This window comes from Alosa alosa, chromosome 15 (genome assembly GCF_017589495.1).
Source record: "Alosa alosa isolate M-15738 ecotype Scorff River chromosome 15, AALO_Geno_1.1, whole genome shotgun sequence".
Classification (NCBI taxonomy): domain Eukaryota; kingdom Metazoa; phylum Chordata; class Actinopteri; order Clupeiformes; family Clupeidae; genus Alosa; species Alosa alosa.
Genome location: NC_063203.1, coordinates 8,511,048 through 8,531,889, shown reverse-complemented (window position 1 = coordinate 8,531,889; position 20,842 = coordinate 8,511,048). Strand labels below are relative to the sequence as shown.

The following is a 20,842-nucleotide window of genomic DNA, read 5'->3' as shown; positions in this document are numbered from 1 at the left end:
AGGCAAAATGTAGTCTACTTGTTGGCAGTTCATGTAAATGTTGGTCGGGTTCGGGTAGTTACAGAGTAGCCTATTTCCTCCCCATTTGTATCAGGCACTTTACAGGACGTACATTACATTTACAGGAGTTAAAGAACTACAAAAGAAAGAATAGGCCTATTCGTCCCATAAAAAATAATTTATTAAAACAGCAGACAGTTAAGGCTCAGCCTCGAGGACAGTCAGTCCTAAAGATCATAGTACACAGAGATAGTCTAACCCAGATGAATAGGCTACAGATAGTGGAGTGACACTGACCCCAAGTGACAAGACAGTAAAAACACCTGACAGCAAATATAAATATATATATATATATGATACATATTGTATTTTCTTTAATACACAGTGAAGTGTGAAAAACCCTTTACACAGACGTTCCTTTCTGTCAGCAATTCTGAACAATGAGCCCAAAAGAGTACAATTTCCCCTGCACCAATATCAACAACAACAAAACGTTTGCCCTGACCGATGAGGCCCACACATCGTCTGACAAAGAGAGGAGTCAGGCCTCTATGGCTGAACCAACATCCACGTAGTCCTGCATGTTGAAAAGAAAGGGGAAAAAAGTTGGTATTTTATCAATGGCAGTGGACAGCATATAATGAAAGGGAATATAAAGGCACCCACTGAATCGTTTTCCAGCACGTTCTCTAAGGTTCTAACAATATCAGTGAAGGATGGCCTTGATGTGTAAGGTTCCTGCCAACAGTCTTTCATTATTTGTTGTCTGTGTGGAAAATTAGAAGTAGACTGTGTTAGATCCCATCAGTACTATGCATAGATTTGGCGGTCAACATGTGAGTGAAAAAACCAAAAATAATCTTTATTTCAGATGATTATCTCAAATGAACACACCACATTTCACTGTTCTAGATCTATCAAGTTAATGTGTTTTTCTTATACTCACATCTCTGGCCTACAACTGTCTGGACCAACGTTTCTGTGTCCAGCACAGATGTGATACACCACCTCCTCAGACGTCTCCAGGTTCGGATACGGCAGGGTTCCTGAGGCAGTTAACACTGTCATTCCAGTGGTCACCAAAGCCAAATGTACAGAGATCATCATTGTGAAAGGATGAAATATACATAGAGCTTACCAAATGACTGCATCTCCCAAAGCACAATGCCATATGCCCAGACGTCTCCTTTGAAGCTGTAGTAGTTGTTCCTGAAATACTCAGGTGGGTACCAGCGCAAAGGCACACGCTCCTGTTTCAATGCATTGCAAAACAAATTGACATTATTTTTTTGTTGTGTGTGTGTGTGTGTGTGAATGATCACTGTGGTTCATGCTTCACACGTCTATTCAGAACACTTTGGGTTTGCTTGCTTGGTGTGAAATCATGGGTTGTCACTTTGCATTGGTAATGTAATGTTTATTTGTCATTATAAGTCACTTTGGACAAAAGTGCCTGCTAAGAACTAGAAGCATAAACTATAATCTCATTTATATCTACCCTGTAAAGAAAATGACATTTATACTGCCAGTTCCATCCTCTGTTTGACTTTGCTTTCTCACTGTGCCTTAATATTTGCTACAAATTATATTATGTTGAACATGGCTGAAAGTGGCAAACAATGACCATGTGACTCATATTTTCAGTGTCTTGCTAACAGAACACGGTGAGATATGAAAGGAGCGATCGCTTCAACAAGTAGGCTACTGTATGTTCCATTGACATAGTTTGTGTATTATTTACTGCAAAAATATAATTGTGACATGGAACAATTAAAACGGTTTTACTAGTCATTCTACTTAAAAAGGTACAACTCATATGAGAAAGTCTGTTAAGTGCCTTAGGCTAGACAGTATACTATAGTTTCTGCTCCATTGAGTTAGAGAGAGATCTTGAAAAATCATTTGATGAAACATGAGCCACACCTCAACATGCGCGTACATTTTGTTCAGTGCACATATACACAGTCCATGAAATGAAATACTGTGTATTTGAATAATAATAATAAAAAAAACAATTATAAACACACCACTGTTTCAGATCCAGCAGCTCCAATTTAATAAGTGTGCCATATAAACTGTAGGCACTGTGTAATGTGTGGACATGGCTGACCTTTCGCTGTTTCTTGTGGGTGCTGCGTCGGCTCCTCATGCGTGTCAGGTCCCTGGACAGACCAAACTCGGCCACCTTCACTTCCCAGGGGAACCGGCTCACCATGATATTCCGTAAGGCAAGGTCACAGTGCACTATCTGCATCACACAGTGAAAAGGTGATGGGTCTCTCTTTTTTCTCTCCTTCTTTCTCTCTTTCTTTCTTTCTTTCTTTCTTTCTTTCTTTTCTTTCTTTACTGAAAACATTGTAGAAGCTCTCTACTTTGTGCTTTAACTTGTCGCAGCTTGTAAAATACACCAATTATGCTTTCATTTTGTTTAATTATTTATGAACAGTGAGCAACGGATTGTACACTTGATCACTTTTGTTTTTTCGAGCAGGGTCTTGGTGTACACCTTTGCAGAATCACTTCACCAAGGACAAAGCAGCAAGTGATGTTTTGTGAAAATGTGTTGTAAACCTGGTTACCATTTTGGAGCGCACATGCTCCATTGCCAGGGCTATGTGGTAAGAAGAGATGGTGAAGAGATTTTGCAGCTCAGGGTCTGAGGCCAGCTTATCTCGTTGTGTCTGCAGGAAATTACGCAGCGTCCCATAGCTCACAAACTCCATGATCAGCATATAGGGTTCTGAAAGAACAGAGGAGCGCACGTTTGAATTAAGTCAAAGTTTCAAGAACTTGTAAAAAACGTCACTCATTTGTATATGGTTAAGGGGAAGTCATACCCTCCACGCTGTTCCATTCCAACAGCTGCAGGACGTTTTTGTGGTAAAGCAGCTTTCTCATGATAGACGCCTCCACTTCAACCTGTTTGGGGCTGACCCCTGTGGAAACAGTCCAAAAGTGCCTGCGTCATGTCTACAATACTGAACCACACAAATCATTAAATATTATTAAATGTTAAATATTAATTTCCAACACAAATAAGCCTTATCAAGATTATATAATTAAGCAATATGACAAGAGTGGGTGTGGTGTTGGTAAAGGATATCACCACGGCTGTAATTTGGCCGTAGGTAAGAGGCCGGAGGCCAAGTGTTGCATTTGAATGAATTGGCCAAAAATAGAATAAACGTAGACAGTAAAACAATAGATGTACAATACGTTTCCCTTTCTTCCATTCTGTTGTTGTCCAATAGTGTGTCTTTGTATCTTATACACCATTGAGTATAGTATGCTGTTATATAACCTATACATACAGTATAACCTTTCTATCTTTTAGGTAATGAGAAAATACCTTCTTTGGAGATTTTGCAGGTGATCATTGAATGGCCTTTGCACGTGCCACGGGTCATTTTAGCTTTATAGAAGACGCCCTCTTTCCCAGCCTTGATGAGCTGAAGCAGGTTCAGGTCCATCCTTGTAATGTTGGGAACCTGGGGATAAATGGATCAACTTTTTAATTACATGAAGATGGTGATGAATGATCATTTGAGAGAGGGGTTTTCTGAATGTTGGTGATATGGCTTAGTGTACCTGTAATTTTCCATCTATTAACCAAGGTTTATACATTGAATTTGTACATTTTCTTCCGCTATGAGGTTAATACATAGGGGTATGCTATACATGGCAATACATTTATTTTCTTCATACTTCATTCACTGATCTGATCTGAATAATTCTTCTGTTGGGCACTGCAATTAAAACACAGGTGCGAACAGTTTTGGCTTTTTTAATCGGCATAAAACATCACTGTGTGGTTTATACTGTACACATTGCGACTAATACACAGGAAATTATTGTGGCAGCTTCGGGTAGTCCCCAGTATGTGACTAACAGTGATTTGTTTTAAGTACAACACTAACAAAACATGGACAGCTATGTTATCATAAAGTAATTTGGCTGTGCAGTATAGACAACTCCATCAGTCAACTTTTCTAAAGCTGTGAAGAATATGAAGTTTTAGGTACCCTTCTGTTTTTTAGATTACCATCTAGTAACTGCTAGCAACTTCTCTCTTTTAGGCCACACCAAACACCTGGTATCTTCTTTTTAAATGCACTGAGGATAAACCTTTGAAAACCCTTGACAACTTACTGGGAAGTGACTACATTATACCTTTTCTAGGTAAATACTTGGGTAACACAGTACTTTGCCTTAAGTGGAATAAGGCCTATGGCATTAATGCTTTTGTTTAATTGATCATTTCTTTTTTTTATTTTTGTTGTCTAGGAGAAGAAAATGGTAAACAGTATCTAAGCAATGGCTGTAAGGCTTATTTCACATGGTTGCAGTCATAGGCATTTCATGTGAGCACAATGAACCAAGTGTTAATGTTGTGTTTTTTGTGTTTTGAGAAATTAAAAAAAGAAACACATACACAAACACTATATACTGTATACATACAGTGTGTGTGTCTCTCTCTCTCTCTCTCTCTCACACACACACACACACACACACACACACACACAAACAAACAAAACAAAACACACACACACACACACACACAAACAAACAAACAAACAAACAAAACACACACCCACACACACACCTCCTTGTGCAAATGAATGTAGAACGTGAAACTAGGACACTTAAAGAGTGCAGATGTCCACCAAAGGCCAAATGCGGTATCTCAACACATGAGCAAAGGTGAAACTAAATTCATGGATCCAGTCCAAAATGAATAAGTTCCTGTGATTTCATAACAATCAGACCAGATTTTTTGCTCAATCCTGCTTATAGAAAAAAACAGACAGATAAATAATACTACACCAAACAAATACCGGTAACCACCTTGGAGGAGGTAATACACTGATTTAACACTGGCTTGTAAATAATAATAATTTTGTTGTATGAAATAAGATTCGACAGTAATACGTGAAAATAATATTTTGTAATAGTATTTTGCACAAGGGTATATATATTATATTTATATATGTATACCGTCTCAAACTCCATTATTATTTCCCTTATAACACGGAATCCATGTGAAAATATTTATTGCAATAGATACATTATTATAGTTTTACAATTTATTTGTGACTATACTTAAGAAAAAAAGCATAGCGTTCAGATGATCTGATGAACTGGCCTTGCATACCAATCAGGCCCTACATTTAACATAACGCTCCATCAACATTTCAACTAACATTTAACTCGTTCACATTTAGTCACTATTTAGACCAACTCATAAGCACATAGGGGACTAATTCCCATGTAATCAGATTATACCTTTTCAGTAATTCTGTGGATTACACTTTTAATCACAGATTGAGTCATGTACCAAATAATATACCTACAACAAGCAGCTGGCAGTTTCACTGTAATGTATACACACCTCTTTTTTTCTGTGTATATTAAATGAACTCAGTGTACTTCACTGACATACTTCTCTCACGGTTGGATGGAGAGGTGTCTACCTGTGGCGGAGGCCTCCACGGGAGCCTGGAGTTTCGCCATGTTTTACCCCTCTGCAGTGGGCCCTGGGTGTCCCTGGGGTCTACCATGCCAGGCAGGGGCTGAGGCACACTAGGTTGCAGGGGTGAGGAGTCTGCTGTTGCTGGGGGAACATTCATCAGCGGACGGCCAAGTCCTCGACGCAAGTCCTCAATGGTCTTCCTTAAAGAGTGAAATCTGACAAAAACAAAAAGAAAGAAAATCCCAATAAAAAGTAAAAAAATGAATGAAAGTGAACATGTTTATTTTGTTGTGGCATTCTAGTGGGTTTCCTGCATAAGGAAAGTGTTAATTAATGGGATTCCTGAATACACATACAGTTCTTTATTTCTTTTTAAGCACAGAGCATTTTGGTTCTGTAGCATATAGCGTAAAGTCTAAGGTGAGATTTGTTGATCTCGATAGTACATTTGTATGTTTTAGAGACCTTCATTTCTCTCGTTTAAAAGAACCTTACTTCTTTATCCAGATGCCTCCCAGCACCAGGATGGCGAGGATGGTGACGACTGAGATGACAATAAGAATGTAGTGTTTAAAGTCCAGGTCAGGGCCTGTGATGGAGCACAGGGGTCAGTAATGTAAATGACGCGCACAAGCTCTGCCCTGTGTCCTCTTCATCTGCGTGCAAAAGTGCACATCAGACGAGGGAATCAGGCCATGTAGAGACCACTTACATGAACAGAAACCACAGCACACACTAACAGCCACCGTGCTGAAAATGACCATCAAGAACAGCACAGGAGACAAACGGATGTATCGTTATGCTAGACACTAATCGGCATGGCATAGACAAATACCAAAAAGGCACTTTAATAAACCTACGCAACCACAGGCTGAATAGACATCAAATTGAACTTACCTGTAGTTGTGTTATTGTAACTTGGAGTCATATCAGCATTCTGTGTGTCGTTTTAAAGGCACAGAAAGGCATTCAATTACATACAGTAAAAGGTTGATGAGTTTATGCCAAAGAACAGCACACAACAATATACAGAGTAGCTGATTTGAAATAAGACACAAGGATGTGAAATGGTGCGTAAACAAAGTCAAAGTTAAAGGTAGTGAACAATACACATTAGTATTACATTCCTGAAATTTTTCCTTGCGGCGGCGGCGTGTCTGTGATGTTCTGCATAGGCCTTTGTGTAATCTTTCCTTCGTCGGTTAACACCCAACTGGTAGTCTTTAGTGTATACTAAAGTCAACATTATTCCACTTGAATACGTTTTTTTACTCACCTCTAATCATCTCTTTAGCAGGAGTACATAGCTTGATGGTCCATGCATGGTTGTTATCTTACAAAATTACACTAGATTTGAAACGTCAGTCATTTCTTATCCAGAATTATACTGTTAGTACAACTCCAAGCACCTCGGTGAGAATATCACATCCCTGCGACAAAACACTGCCAACAGACAGACAGAAAGGAAGTGTGTGATTGAAAGAGGGAGAAACACTGAAAAATGAAGCGTGAAACCTGTGGCTGTGTAGAAGTCACTAGTGGAGCTTGGAGACTGGGTGTTGCTTTTTTGTTAAGGGGAGACCCACTTCCTGCTAGAGGCATGCTGTGGCTTCAATTGTCAGCACTTGCAAGGCCGTAACAGATGCACCATCTCAAGAGTCCACCCTCTGCATTCCCCAAACAGGACGTGGCTTTGCATGTAAACAACAGACAACCCGTGCAAAGCACTGGCCAAGTCGCACGGGCTAATGAGCACACACAGGTGCACAGAAGACGGACATACACTAAATGTCATTTGAAGGTCTTCCTTTCAGTGTTGAGTCGCTGCACTTTTGCTTCGCGGTAGCAACCTTTTGTCTGGGTTGCAAGGTGGGCTTGTGAAATGGGAGGGCTGTGGTTTTTCTAGTTGCCTTTTCAAGGCCTCATTCAGAAAGATGTATCTTCCTCTTCTGCATGCAAACTTGCAAAAGCGGGGGTAGTGTTTTTATAGAACATGACACAGACAACTCCAGTGTGATTCTGATTGCTTCTGCTGTATTTAATTGGTCTTGGATAATTGTTACAGATCAACAGCTTCACCTCATATACAACTACAGATACAGTTTTTACAGTTCATAGTCAAATACATATTTTTTTATAGATTTATTTACAAAACACTTTTATGTACATTTTTTAAATGTCAGTGCAATGTCATTTGTATTCTTCAAAAAAACACTTTATAAAATAAAATGCATTAAATTAATAGCAAAGCTCTGCCAACCCATCAAACTTAATCTATTAAAAAAATCAAGACAAAAAATAAAACAGGACAAAGACATACATTTCAGTAGTAGATTGCACTACCAGTCAACTGATCAGACTTCTGCCAGAAAGCTGTTAATAATTTATCCCTGTTTTTAAAATGATGCATGTGTGCTCGAGTGTAAATGAAGGTAAAAATCTGTCTGTGCAGTGTGTTTTTAAATTTAGGAGCAACTAAACGGTAAGTGTCCTGTCTAGCTAGGTCTAGTGACATCATAATAACCTTTCTTCGTGGCCAGGCCTGAGAATGAATGTGTGGAAACCCCTTTCCTATGAAAGCTGTGGACAGGCCGAGGGACTTCCTAGGTGCTCCCTTTAAATTGTGTGCTGATTTGAAATACTGGACAACCATTTCTCGCTCTCCGAACAGTTGGACATGGATACAAAAAAAAATGTGCCATAACATGACCATCAATAAGTTACAGTACTGCGGTTATGGTTCATTTCAAACATTGTATTTTGAGACAGGGCTGCAAGCGTATTTTTTTTTCATGACAGGCTTAGCACTTTCATCTGACTTTGAAACCCCTACAAGTAGGCCTACAGCAGCAAAAACACTTCAGTGTGTGTGTGTGTGTGTTTTTGTGTGGGTGCGTGTATGTGTCTGTGTGTGTGTGTGTGTGTGTGTGTGCGTGTGTGTCAGGGGGGGGGGCACATTGATCTCTACAAGCTCAGTAAGGCTTAATGCCCTCCACTCAGAGGAGATTCATAGAATCATACAACCATCAATATACAGAAAGCAAAACAACAACAATAATAGCAACCACCAAACATTCACTATTCGTTGTTCAACATCTCTCTTCACAGTGGTGATGCAGATTTAAGAGTTTCAAATTAAATGCTACCGCCAATCTCCACGCTTCGGCACAGGTCTCCATCAACCGCGGTCTACAAAAAGAAACTCTGAGGTTTCCTAGAACATCTACCAAATGTCCAGTGAGACCCAGTCTCCTATCTCTGGGCAAGCCATTCCTATCTCTCCAGGCAACTTGTATCAAACTTTGGCTTGACAATACAAAACCTCTTCCATATCTAGCAACAGCAGGTTTGAGTGCATTTGGCTACAGATCTTAGTCAGTGGCATCAAAGAGACTTCCGCGAAGAAGGGAGGGGAAAACGGATCAAGCGTTGACATTCTATTAAGCGGAGATGAGATGACCAAGCTATACATAGTAGTGAAATGGCAGAGCAGACTGATATGTGTTTACTTCGGTCCTTGCAGCGAAAAAACAAACAAACAAACAAACAAACAAAAAAAAGAAGTCCTTGCTAACAAACAAACAAACTGTGCTTAAAAAAGTACATAAATAAAAATAGATTACTCTAATAATCAATATTCCAAAATAAACAAAAATAGCAATAAATTAAACATAACATTATGTTGTTTCATTGAGATGTATTCCATGTGGCACCTATCCTCATGCTGTACTAGATTCAAACTGAAGTTATAACCACAATAACCACAAATCAATTCTCCTCAGGAGTCAATATGGTTCATCTGAGCACAAAATGAGGAATTGGCAGTTAAAGAGTCTGAAAACTATGACTGTAATTCATCTTCATTCATCATGATTTGGGGAGCTTAATGGTCCCATGGGCCCCAGGAGAAAAAGAAAGAGTCTTCAGAAATGTGACTGATTTTCTACGGTGGGTATGACACGCTGATCATTTTTCTTATTACAATTTGCTTCATAAAGAAATAATGAAAAGAAAACTGAGGTAGTGAGGTATGACATCTGATAAAAAGCAAACCTTTGGAAAATGTTTTGGTTTGGCCAATGACTGAATGAGATACTCTTTTTCTGTTAGTTTTACAGATATTCAAATACTGATTGTGTGCTTGTCATGGCGGGCCGTGGCAGCCTACAGCACAGACAGCAGGCTTCTTCTAAAGAGACACGTCAGTTCAGGCCTGTAAGTGTGTCATGCTTCCTTCCCCACAACCATACATATAGATGCGTGTACATCTATGTGTATGGTGTCACACACATTCTTTTGGAGGGGGAGTGGGCTATATGGTGAGTAGTACAGTGAGCTCATGTTGGTCCATTTCGTGCTAAAAATGGGGTGCTTTTGTTCACTTGGCAACAATAAAAAATAATATTGTTCTTTCATTTCCTCTCTCATTCATTCAGTCAGTCAGACACACTGCAAAGTCGCACACCTAAGTAAGCTGTAAGTTACCTCTATCCAACATGGTGGTCAGCAATGAAGAAAAACTCAGCTTGTGATTCTTTAAAAGAAGGAGACCCTTTGTGCTTGACACTCGGACAACTTGCCAGCGGCCCCTCTCCTCGCCAGCCTTGCACCTCGCCTATGCGTGCGTCTCACGCGTAAAGTGCTTCTGTGGAAGAACGTGACATCACTGAATGACGCAGTACTTCTTGTAGTCCGACTCAAAGTCCTCGTCCATGCTTGTGGTGTCGGCCATCTTTTTGCCATCAGTCTTTGGCAGAAACTGCGAGTAGTCCACTCCCTGCTGCTCGTAGAAGAGGATGTAGGCAGAGTCTGTGTCAATCTCCCCAGAGTGCACCTCCTACAGGTCAAACCATAGAACTGTAAGTCTCAAAGCTAAAAAAACTAATCATGTCAGTGATCAAACAGTTGAACGCTCTTTTTTTATTTATTAATGTTGTGTTTAATTTGTGCTTTAACATATGCTGGGCTCATACCTTGCAGCTGCTGTCGTTGTAACAGTACCATTTCTCATTGGGGTTTTTGGCGTAAGTCACATAGTGGCCCCCTCCCATGATACCTGAATGGCACTAAAATAAACAAATGACACGTATGCTTATGGTTTTGAATATATAATGAACTTGTGAAAGTAGCAGATAATCAGCACCACCTCAACTGTGAAAAAAATGTATACAGAGAGAGAGAGAGAGAGAGAGAGAGAGAGAGAGAGTTTGTTTGTTTGTTTAATTTAAGGCCATTTCCGCAACTAAGGCTATTTAATGGCCAGAGCATTGTGTGTTATAGAAACTTAAATATGTTTCTTAAAATCTTTGCTAATAAGATATTCTAAAACCTTCAAAGGTGGGACCTTACTAAAAACATCAGCTATAGAATTTTGATGATAAAATTGTTGTCTTTTGGTTGAGAGAGAGAGAGAGTTGGGAGGGATGGGTGAGAGTTTAACCCCCAAGTGTGTGTAACACTTACGGAGATTGCATACAAATTGTATACAGGCTGCAGGCAGATTTGGTCTCTTTGGTGAAGAGCGGTCTCCACTTCTGCGTTGGTCTCTGCGTGGCCGTTGGTGTTGCCGTGGCCGCCGTCCGTCCCCAGCCCGTTCATCACGACCCCGTCGTTCTCGCTTCCGGAAGCCTCTTCCGACCAGGAGTCCAGCGTCCCTTCCTCCTGGCCCGCCGCTGCCGTCGTCACGGCGTCCGGCCCCAGGGGCACGAAGGCCTCCACCTCCGTCACGGAGCTGGCATCTGGCTCGGGCCCGCTCTCCTTGACGCTGCCGCTGGTGGCGCTGCCCGCGCTTCCGCTGGTCACGTTCAGGCTGCTGCTGTCCAGGTTCTCCTTGCTGGTGGAGAGCCGGTGGCGGCTGCCCAGCTGGGGCAAGCGCAGGCGGCCCTGCTTACGCCCGCCGCCACTGCCGCCGGTCTTGGGGCTCCCCGCAGGGCTGGAGCCCTTCAGCGGGCTGCCCGACCGACGAGCCAGCGCTGGGGACGCTACGGGAACAAGAATAGGAGCTCATGATGACGAGAACTACTCTAAGGGAGCTTTCTCACTGCCTGTGTAACTCCAACTGCCAACTTTTACTTCCCTCATAACTAAATATTCAACATGAGAACAAAGTCCCGCGTTAATGCTCGGGGCACGCAACACATTTGTTAGATCTTGGGAAGAAATATTGACGGGAAAGAAGTGGGATTGTGAAAATACACTGGAGCATTCATGCAATCGAAGGGCGTGTTGATGAAATCAGGAGCTTTTTTTTTTGTGCACATTTTCCACATCAAGCAGTCATAAGCAGAGGTGGAAAACTCCAGCTTTGAAAAGTAAGCTCTAATTTAAATCTGCTGGTTTTAGTGAATGGTTGGAACAAATGCGTGGTAGGACTTCTACTCTCTGAAGCTCGAGTTTTCCCACCTCTGGCAGTCATAAGGTCATGGAGATCTGATGGAGTGGAGTGTGTGAGACAGACCTTTGGGTGTGCTGGACAGGCTGCTGACTGTGCTGGAGGAGACTGAGGAGATGCTGCAGATGGTACCACTGGCTGCCGAGGAGGGCGCGTCGCCTCCAGCCCCCGCCACCACCCTCAGGGCCTCCTCCCGCAGGCTTCTCTCCAGGTCGCGCGGGGCCAGGAAGGCGCTGGGGTCGAAGCCCTCCCTGGGGAACTTCACGATCTTCTGGGACTTGATCCAGCGAGCATTAACGAACTGGAACCGTTTCAAATGTACTATCTGTAAATCAAGAACAATAAAAAGAATTCATAAAGATATTTTACAGTACAAGGACATTAATCATTGATTCTGTACTCATAATTCTTAGTAGAACAAAAGAGTTCAGTCAGCAATATGCGCCAATGAAAATTAGCACCAAGATATGAACCCTGAAGGCAGCATCTGGGTAGCTTCACAATCAGGGAAAACTCTTTGTTTCACAAAGGGAAAAAAATATCAGTATAAGGTAAATATTAGTATACAATATTTGCAGCATTTATACATTTTCATTTTTAAGTGTTTATTATGTCAAGTGATTAGCCTGATTGTGAAAAAACTGCCCATCTATCAAATTAAATAGTGTGCTCCAAAATACACTGCTAAATGAGTACTGACTGTTACAACATGCAACCATTAAAAGTATCTATCTGACTGCATGTCCAAACAGTTTCAACATGGAGTCTGACCAGGACTGGGGGCAGCCTCCAGAGGTCCAGCTTCTTGGTGGCCAGCCGGTGGGTCTTGCACTTGGAGCAGTAGTAGAGCTCGTCCTCGCCCAGCTCCTCCTCGCTGGTGAAGGCCCGCAGACAGCTGTCCAGGCTGATGGGCTCGGCCTGGGCCCTCCGACTCTGCTCCACGCTGGAGTGCTCCTCCACTATCTACTCCGGGGATGGGGAGAGAGAGAGAGAGAGAGAGAGAGAGAGAGAGAGAGAGAGAGAGAGAGAGAGAGAGAGAGAGAGAGAGAGAGAGAGAGAGAGAGAGAGAGAGAGAGAGAGAGAGCAGAGGGAGCGCGCAGAGGGAGTAAGAGAGATAAGGAGAGGGGGAAAGAGAGGGAAAGTGGGAGAGAGAGAGAGAGAGAGAGAGAGAGAGGAGAGAGAGAGAGAGAGGAGAGAGAGAGAGAGAGAGAGAGAGAGAGAGAGAGAGAGAGAGAGAGAGAGAGAGAGAGAGAGAGAGAGAGAGAGAGAGAGAGAGAGAGAGAGAGAGAGAGAGAGAGAGAGAGAGAGAGAGAGAGAGAGAGAGAGAGAGAGAGGAGAGAGAGAGAGAGAGAGAGAGGAGAGAGAGAGAGAGAGAGAGAGAGAGAGAGAGGAGAGAGAGAGAGAGAGAGAGGAGAGAGAGAGAGAGAGAGAGAGAGAGAGAGAGAGAGAGAGAGAGAGAGAGAGAGAGAGAGGAGAGAGAGAGAGAGAGAGAGAGAGAGAGAGAGGAGAGAGAGAGAGAGAGAGAGAGAGAGAGAGAGAGAGAGGAGAGAGAGAGAGAGAGGAGAGAGAGAGAGAGAGAGAGAGAGAGAGAGAGAGAGAGAGAGAGGAGAGAGAGAGAGAGAGAGAGAGAGAGAGAGAGACCTTTATTCATAAGGATTTATTCTGGTCATTGTAAGTGCTACACACACATATTACATATTGTTTTTTTCAGGAGAGTCTAGGCTATCCTATCCAGATAATTTCATGTATTAATACTAGCATTGATTTTATTTAGATTTTAATATAAAAATAAATATATAATTAAAATATAAAAAGTGTATTATAAAAATTCTTATATTTCGACATGTATCTCACCACAGCAAGCTCACAGCTCTACATGCATGTCATGTGTGTGTAGGGCAGACTGTTCTGAATCGGGCAATATAATTGCCATGTTGGAGGGATACTCTGGGGCTGAGCAATTTACAGAAATATGTGCTGTGTGATTTACGGAAATAAATGCCATTTTTTATTTAGTGATGAAAAATGACCTTTCTGCGCTCCATATCTGTGACACGAACTGATCTGACCTGACTTGACCCGAGGTTGCGTGTTAGACTGCGTGCCTATGTGTATGTAGTCATAATAATTCTCAACTTTTTACTGCATTGCCATGAACAAAGTAAAGGCAAAAAAGGTGTTTATTTGTTGAACAAATTGGGATGCAATGTGAGCCTTGAATTGGATGCCATGCAGGAATTTGCTAGGATCTCAAAACCGGAATATGAACATGCTTTGCCATAGAGAAACACATGATAGCGTTGGATTATAAACATGCTTTGCCACAAGAACAGACAAAAACGTGGGGTAAGTCCACCTATATGAAGTTATTATTTTGCTGTCACTTCGTCTGTTTTATAACCCAGAAGGATGTACTTGGTATCAAATGATAGCCTCCTCTTTCATCTGACATGCGTGGCATATCTATGCGATCATCGGTCCTTGAAAGTAATTCAAACGAGAGTAATGGGTGTGCAGCGTTGGTTTGTGGACATGACGTTATTATTTTGCAGTCACTTCGTCTGTTTTTATAAGCCAGAAGGATCAATAAACATGGTACCAATGGATAGCCCTGTGCCCCCTCTTTCATCTGATATGCTTGCCATATCGATGCGATCACGGGTTTGCGAGTAATTCAAACGAGAGTAATGGGTGTGCAGGTGAACGCAGAGAAGTATAGACTGTAAATATGATGCAATTTGATTTAATTTTATGATTTTTTTTCCATGTTCATACTTGATCGTACAGACAAGTGTGTAGTCTCGTTGGAAAGCCCCACTTCTGCTCTGTCATGCAATAAAGGTTTAATTTCGCTGCAATGAACAGTTCCGGAGCAATGTAACAGAGAAGAAAGGGTGTGTTTTTTTGACGCACTTTGCGTCAATCGGGTTCTAAGGGTTAAAGAAACCGATTGTAAGCAGCAGAGGTATTCTTGAAAGGTGGCTGTTAGCAAAAGCCAAAGGAGAGCCCAGGCAGGGCAAATCACTGATCGCTCATTTGATGACATCATTTCCCAGTGATGGGTGGAGAAATCAATGCACGACTGTGTCACTCGAGGCCAAGGTGACCGGGGGCAGTTAGAGGGGCAGCAGTGCCAGTGCTTGACAGCAGTGTGGAAAGACTCCATGCTGACCTTTGCCGAAGCTTTTGATAACGACAGAAGAAATTAGCTCAAGACCTTGACCTTCAGCTTATCAGTGTTACCTCTAAGGTGTATTTTTCCGAGAACTTAGGTTCATACGTAGAAGATTCATGAAAACCGCAAATGCACTCACGTACACACAAACACTTGTAAAACCTTCCGACACACACACACACACAAACATATAGGCCACACACACAAACAAATACTCAACCCAATCTCTTTTTCATACACAGACTCTCAAACACTCAACCATCTATTCACACACACACACACACACACACACACACACACACACACACACACACACACACACACACACACACACACACACACACACAGGAGGTGTGATTTGTGAGGTGCATTTGCAGCATGCCCTGCAGTACAGCAAGGTGGTGTTGCTCTCTCACCCTCTCCTGGGAGGTCTGGTAGCGCAGGTGCAAGGCGGTGGGGTCCCAGTCCACGGCGATGTAGGCGTTCCCCAGGGAGGCCCTGTCCTCGCAGCAGTCCACCATGCAGCCTCGGCAGAACCTGAGACACAGACACACACACACACACACACACACACACACACACACACACACACACACACACACACAAAGAGACAGCTTTCATTAGTCATATCCTACCCTGCATTAGGGCAGCTCGCCAATGCGGGCAATGAACTGCATATTGCAGAGCACAGCACAGTGTGATGGATGCCCTTACCTGTACCAGGGGCACCAGGCACAGGAGTTGCCATCCTTCTGCACCACGCGCAGGGTGAAGGGGTACTGGTAGCCCATGCTGTCATCACTGAGAAAATGACAGAGCAATCGTTCATCCTCTTGAAATGTCAAAGTCTTTAATGCAGTGTTGGACACATGACACGCACCATCGCTCCACAAGACTGATGCACTCAACTGCATATGACTATATCAATGACATGACCATGACACTGTCACGGTCATTACAAATGACAGGGCTTGCTCTTCATCTAATATTACTAAAGGTAGTAGATCAAACACTGAAACATGACTTGGTCATTTCTGATGAATCTTATTTAAATGTGATGAACCTCTCGCCGCATATTGTATTATGGTCCATATAATAAGGGTCCAGTTCTTGGTCCTATGAGTAGAGTTGTGGTGGTGGTAGTGGTGGGGAGTTGTGGGCTCTTACCAGTCCTGTGCGTGGTTGCTGGCCTCCTGTGGGGGCAGTGGGCTGGCCAGCCGGGAGACCTGGATCCACACGGCGTCGTACAGGTCCTTCTTGCTGGTGTGCACCGTGCAGGGCACGATCAGCGGCATGCCGAACAGACTGGGCCGGTTCTTCTGAGAGGACAGGAAGTACAACTCCGTCCGCATCTGGAGGGGGAGGACACACACACATATACACAAATACTGCTGAGTCACACTTCAGTGCGCTGCTGCTGAGTCACGTTTCAGGTGGGCTGCCACCATTCATTTTCCTTTTGGCCCTGGCCAGAGACTGCAGAGTTGGAGGCAAGACTGGAGTTATGGTTATGGTATTTAGCAGACACTTTTGTCCAAAGCGACATACAAATAACAACAATACAATAGTTACATTTAACAGTAAACAATTAACAAGTGGTAAGACTACATTAATGTCAATTCAATCAATAGCCTAATGAAAATAAATAAATACTATAAGTTGTAGGACTAGATCTCATTTTAGCTTTTCTTCAGATCACAGAATGGATATACTCTATGGAAAGCAGATTATTCAGTTGACCCCAGGGACCAGCTTCAAAGTATGGACACAGAGTCCAAGGGTAAAAATCCTGCTACTTTTGAACATGTTTTATCATTAGAGGTTTTGAGAGAACAACGAACAGAGATTTTCAAGTTAAGATTTTCAAGTTAAATTGTGTAAATTGTCCAATATATGGACCTATACATTCCAAAAGTACACATATTAAATGACAGATTCCACTTCAGTTTCTGGATTCAAGTTCAGCGAGTTCTATATGACGTCATCCCTCTGTCTACGTGTATTCCTTTTAGCTCTGTTCCTAATCCTGAGCTTACATTGCTGTATATCCCCCCCACAGCTAACACCTTGGCTACAGCGAAAACCCTTCATAACCTTTACCCCTCTCAAAGTATTTCCCACAATGCCTTGCTCGCGGCTCACCATCTTCCTGTGCATAGCGATGATGTAACCAATGAAGGGGCTGTCCTGGACTGGCACGGCGTGTCCATTGGGAATGCCATTGGCAAGGGGTTTCTCCGGGGAGCATGGCACCACCGTGCTTGGTATTCCGTTGGGGATCAGGCTGGGTTTCCCAATGTGACCGTTGGCTGCTGTCCCATTGGCCGTGGGTGTGCTTTCTGCAAAGAGGTACCCATGGACACAGATCACACACACACACACACACACACACACACACACTTTAGTGACTGAGCTATTGAAAGGGAAGACAACTATAAGATATGAATGGACAGAGACACATCACTACGACTGCTCTCACCTGATTGTGTTGGGGAGGTGACAGAGGTAGGTGATCCCGGTACCGGGATCTCAAATGCACAGAGGAAGCCGTTCACAGACAAGCGCACCTTCTGATTGTCCTGTGGAAAGTTCTGCACCAAAAACACAAACGAGCATAAAATGGTTATACATAAAAATGTCTACACCAATCCAAAGAAAGACTTCAGCAGTTTTATTTGGCTGTATTACATTCACTACTCAGCACTTTTAAGAGGTCTTGGTTAGTCCAAGCTCTGTGCTAGCATACTGATATGCTCTAATCATATCCCTGCACCATACGCATACACAAAGACAGGAGTACCAGTCTACACCTCTAGAGGGAGCTCTGCCTACCCTGATGTTGGAGTTGTGGACCTCGGCCAGCAGGATCTGTTCTGGCTTGAGTCCGCACAGCTCGCTCAGCTGCTTCTTCAGGCCCGTGTACTTCTCGTCCATGTTGAGACGCAGGCCGTATCGCACGGGCGTCGAGCCGTCCAGCTTGATCGCTGTGCAGCAGCAGCAGAAATAAAAACGAGAACACCACGGTGAGTCTGTGTTCACGTCCAACACGTGAAAGGGAACTGGACTCCGTGTTCCCCTTTTTAAGGATCTAGAAACATCCTATTTTTATACACATCACGAGAAATTATTGTTTTTGTGTATTGTTATTTCTTGTCATAAAACAACAATACATGAGGCATGTTCATGCTTTGACAGTACACATCACCTTCAATAAAATACCTGGCCAATCTAGCCATTGTGTTTCACAAACATTCATCTCATTGATTGCTCAAAATGTCCATGTCATTATCAGATTATCAATGTCCATTTCCCAAAAAACACTATACAGGAGAGTTGATACAGTTTTTAGTGATGTGCAAGTATCAGCATGTTGACCGATGATCCTCACCTGTGATCTCTAAGTGCATGGAGCTGTCCATAGGCAAAGGTAGGGACAGGAAGTTGAAGGGATCGAATCGGGCGCTGATGTGGCCGCACGTCTTACACTTGACCTGGGACTTGAGCTGACCATGGAACAAGTCCACCACGATGGAGCGGTTCCTCCTCAGATGGTTATCCCACGCCTGTGTGAGCACGACAGCGTCAGAACATCCCTGCGGAGCATGAATCCTGCTCTGGCTAAACCAAGCGGCTTCACCTTATTGTCTCTCAGGAGGATGGGGATTTCACTGCCTGATGGATGGCATCTCGCTGCCTCATTTCCCCCTTCATTTCATTACCAGTAGGACATCAATATCTTTCTAAGTAGCCTGGCACAGATTTTCCCTGAGACCCAGCAATCATGCTATTAACCCCACTCTCTGTGCTTACATGATTTGCACCAAAAGCCTGACATGGCCAAATGCATTGTGGGTATACTACCAGGGCTTAAAGAAATCAGTTAGAGTTATTAGAAAATGTTCAAAGTCATAGATCATTATCGATTTTCTAATCTTTTTCAAAGTATATTTTTGGGCTTTTTGCCTTTACTCAGATAGGACAGGACAGCCCCCCCATTTTAAATCTGAAACAGCTCGGGCCACGCTTTAGTTTCAGATACAGTGCCTGAGAACTTTAAACCCTGCACTGCTTATCTCTGCGACGGCAAGATGCATTGTGGGATACTACACCACTGACCTCTGTGGCCACCTCGCAGTCGGGCCGCATGTCGCTGTCCTTGAGCTCCACGTAGGGCTTCTCGTGGACGCGGTTCAGGTCCTCGTGGAGGCCGTCCAGCAGGAAGGCCAGCAGCTCTTGGGAGTCCTGCTGTTGAAAGCCGTTGAATCGTGGAGCGTACTTAGCTATCGTCCACTAGATAAACAAAGGGCGAGAGGGGGAAAAAGACAAATGTTTGGTGATTAAATACACTAATCCTAGAAAGAGAAAGAGAGAAAGAGAGAGAGAGAGAGAGAGAGAGAGAGAGAGAGAGAGAGAGAGAGAGAGAGAGAGAGAGAGAGAGAGAGAGAGAGAGAGAGAGAGGTACAGAAAGGCTTTGACATTTAAAAAAAGAATCAGACTTTCATTTATCAAGTGTAACCTTTCCATATCAGTGATGCAGGATGACCAATTAGATCTTACCCAAATCTTCACCTACGCAAACTGTCACCAAAGCTCCATATCACATTTTTTTTTAAAAAGCTGGAAGATTGTTTATTAGCTTGTAAAAAGCATGATCCACTGCAATGCTCATTTTATTTTACCAAACTTAAATAGGCAAACAACATTCACATACAATTCATCTATCGTAGACCTACGAGACTTAAAAACAGCTAAAATAGCTTTCCTGTCAAAAATGAGATAGAGATAAAGATAGAGATAGAGATAGAGGTGTTAAGAGTTTAACTTCTTTACCCTGAGCTTTAGGGGCGCCACATTCTTCTGTGTTCCACTCCACAGCTCCTGCACCAAATCCCCATAGCACTTGGCCATGTGACCGCGCATTCCAATGGGATTGGTCCTGTGCAGACAGAGCACAGCACAGCAGTCAGACTCAGATCTGCTGAGCACACCACTCTGCTCTTTCATATGGGAATAGGCCACTTCTCTCCTCTTTTTGTGTATTCAACTCTTCTCCATAATCACTTCCCATTAATCAAATGACAACTCAATGAAAAAACAAAATATTTTGTAAGAGGAAGCACTAATGTACAGTACTGTGCAAAGGTTTTGGGCATTGAGGTATTTTAGGCTGTTTTTTCTGCAATAATGCATCTATATTTTTAGATGTTCAGACATTATTTTGTATGCACTCTGTATGTTACTGATGGATGCATGGAGCTCTTCAGGTCATTTTGATGCATGCTCACTAAACAGAACTACTTCAGACATACCTAAATCTGAGGTCACAGGGACACTGTACAGCACTCATTTCAACACCTGACCTTCTACTTATAGTTGTACTTTTAGTTATAGTTATAGTTTTTTTTTACATATATGTAATAGAATGCACACAGCTTATATCAGGGGGCTGGTGAAAGCTGGATTGATGCTTGACCTCTGACCTGTTGAGCTCGTAGAGGTGCCTCCCTGAGATGAAGTAGTCCGTGAGGGGCTTGGTGTTGCTCACACACTGGATGCTGGAGTTCATGAAGCATGTGTTGCCCAGGTTACTCAGGCCCGTGGCACCCTTCTCTGTGGGGACTGAAGGAGTGAGACGAAGAGGAAGATGAGCAGGAGGAAAAAGAGGAAGTGGAAGATGAGGATGAGGCTCTTCACTAAAGGCTTGTCTAACGGGCAGCTGCGATTTGCTTTACGGTAAAAGAAGGAAAGAAAATGCTGCCTATACGCATATGACCACCAGAGTGCTTACCTAGAACACACACACACA

The 20,842-nt window shown here is 42.9% G+C and overlaps 2 protein-coding genes across 2 annotated transcripts in view; both read right to left on the bottom strand.

Annotated features, from left to right (window-relative positions):
* Positions 1–163: 163 nt before the first annotated feature.
* si:ch211-167j9.5 (fibroblast growth factor receptor homolog 1) lies at positions 164–6,887 on the bottom strand. Its single transcript, XM_048265173.1, has 12 exons — positions 6,747–6,887; positions 6,368–6,407; positions 5,966–6,059; positions 5,472–5,685; positions 3,350–3,488; positions 2,838–2,936; positions 2,580–2,740; positions 2,111–2,248; positions 1,139–1,250; positions 947–1,046; positions 667–766; positions 164–577 (listed from the first exon to the last, which is right to left on the bottom strand). Exons 2-12 carry the CDS (start codon positions 6,396–6,398, stop codon positions 542–544), a joined length of 1,224 nt encoding a protein of 407 aa, XP_048121130.1. The 5' UTR covers positions 6,399–6,407; positions 6,747–6,887; the 3' UTR covers positions 164–541.
* Positions 6,888–8,416: 1,529 nt separating this feature from the next.
* Positions 8,417–20,842, bottom strand: part of usp32 (ubiquitin specific peptidase 32) — a 46,670-nt gene continuing 34,244 nt past the window's right edge. The window contains 15 exon segments of the mRNA XM_048264536.1: positions 8,417–10,307; positions 10,444–10,536; positions 10,934–11,451; positions 11,928–12,186; positions 12,633–12,824; positions 15,453–15,573; positions 15,751–15,837; positions 16,204–16,388; positions 17,179–17,375; positions 17,516–17,627; positions 17,869–18,020; positions 18,425–18,599; positions 19,153–19,326; positions 19,867–19,972; positions 20,517–20,655. Of these exon segments, the coding sequence (XP_048120493.1) occupies positions 10,134–10,307; positions 10,444–10,536; positions 10,934–11,451; positions 11,928–12,186; positions 12,633–12,824; positions 15,453–15,573; positions 15,751–15,837; positions 16,204–16,388; positions 17,179–17,375; positions 17,516–17,627; positions 17,869–18,020; positions 18,425–18,599; positions 19,153–19,326; positions 19,867–19,972; positions 20,517–20,655 (2,684 nt within the window). The 3' untranslated portion in view covers positions 8,417–10,133.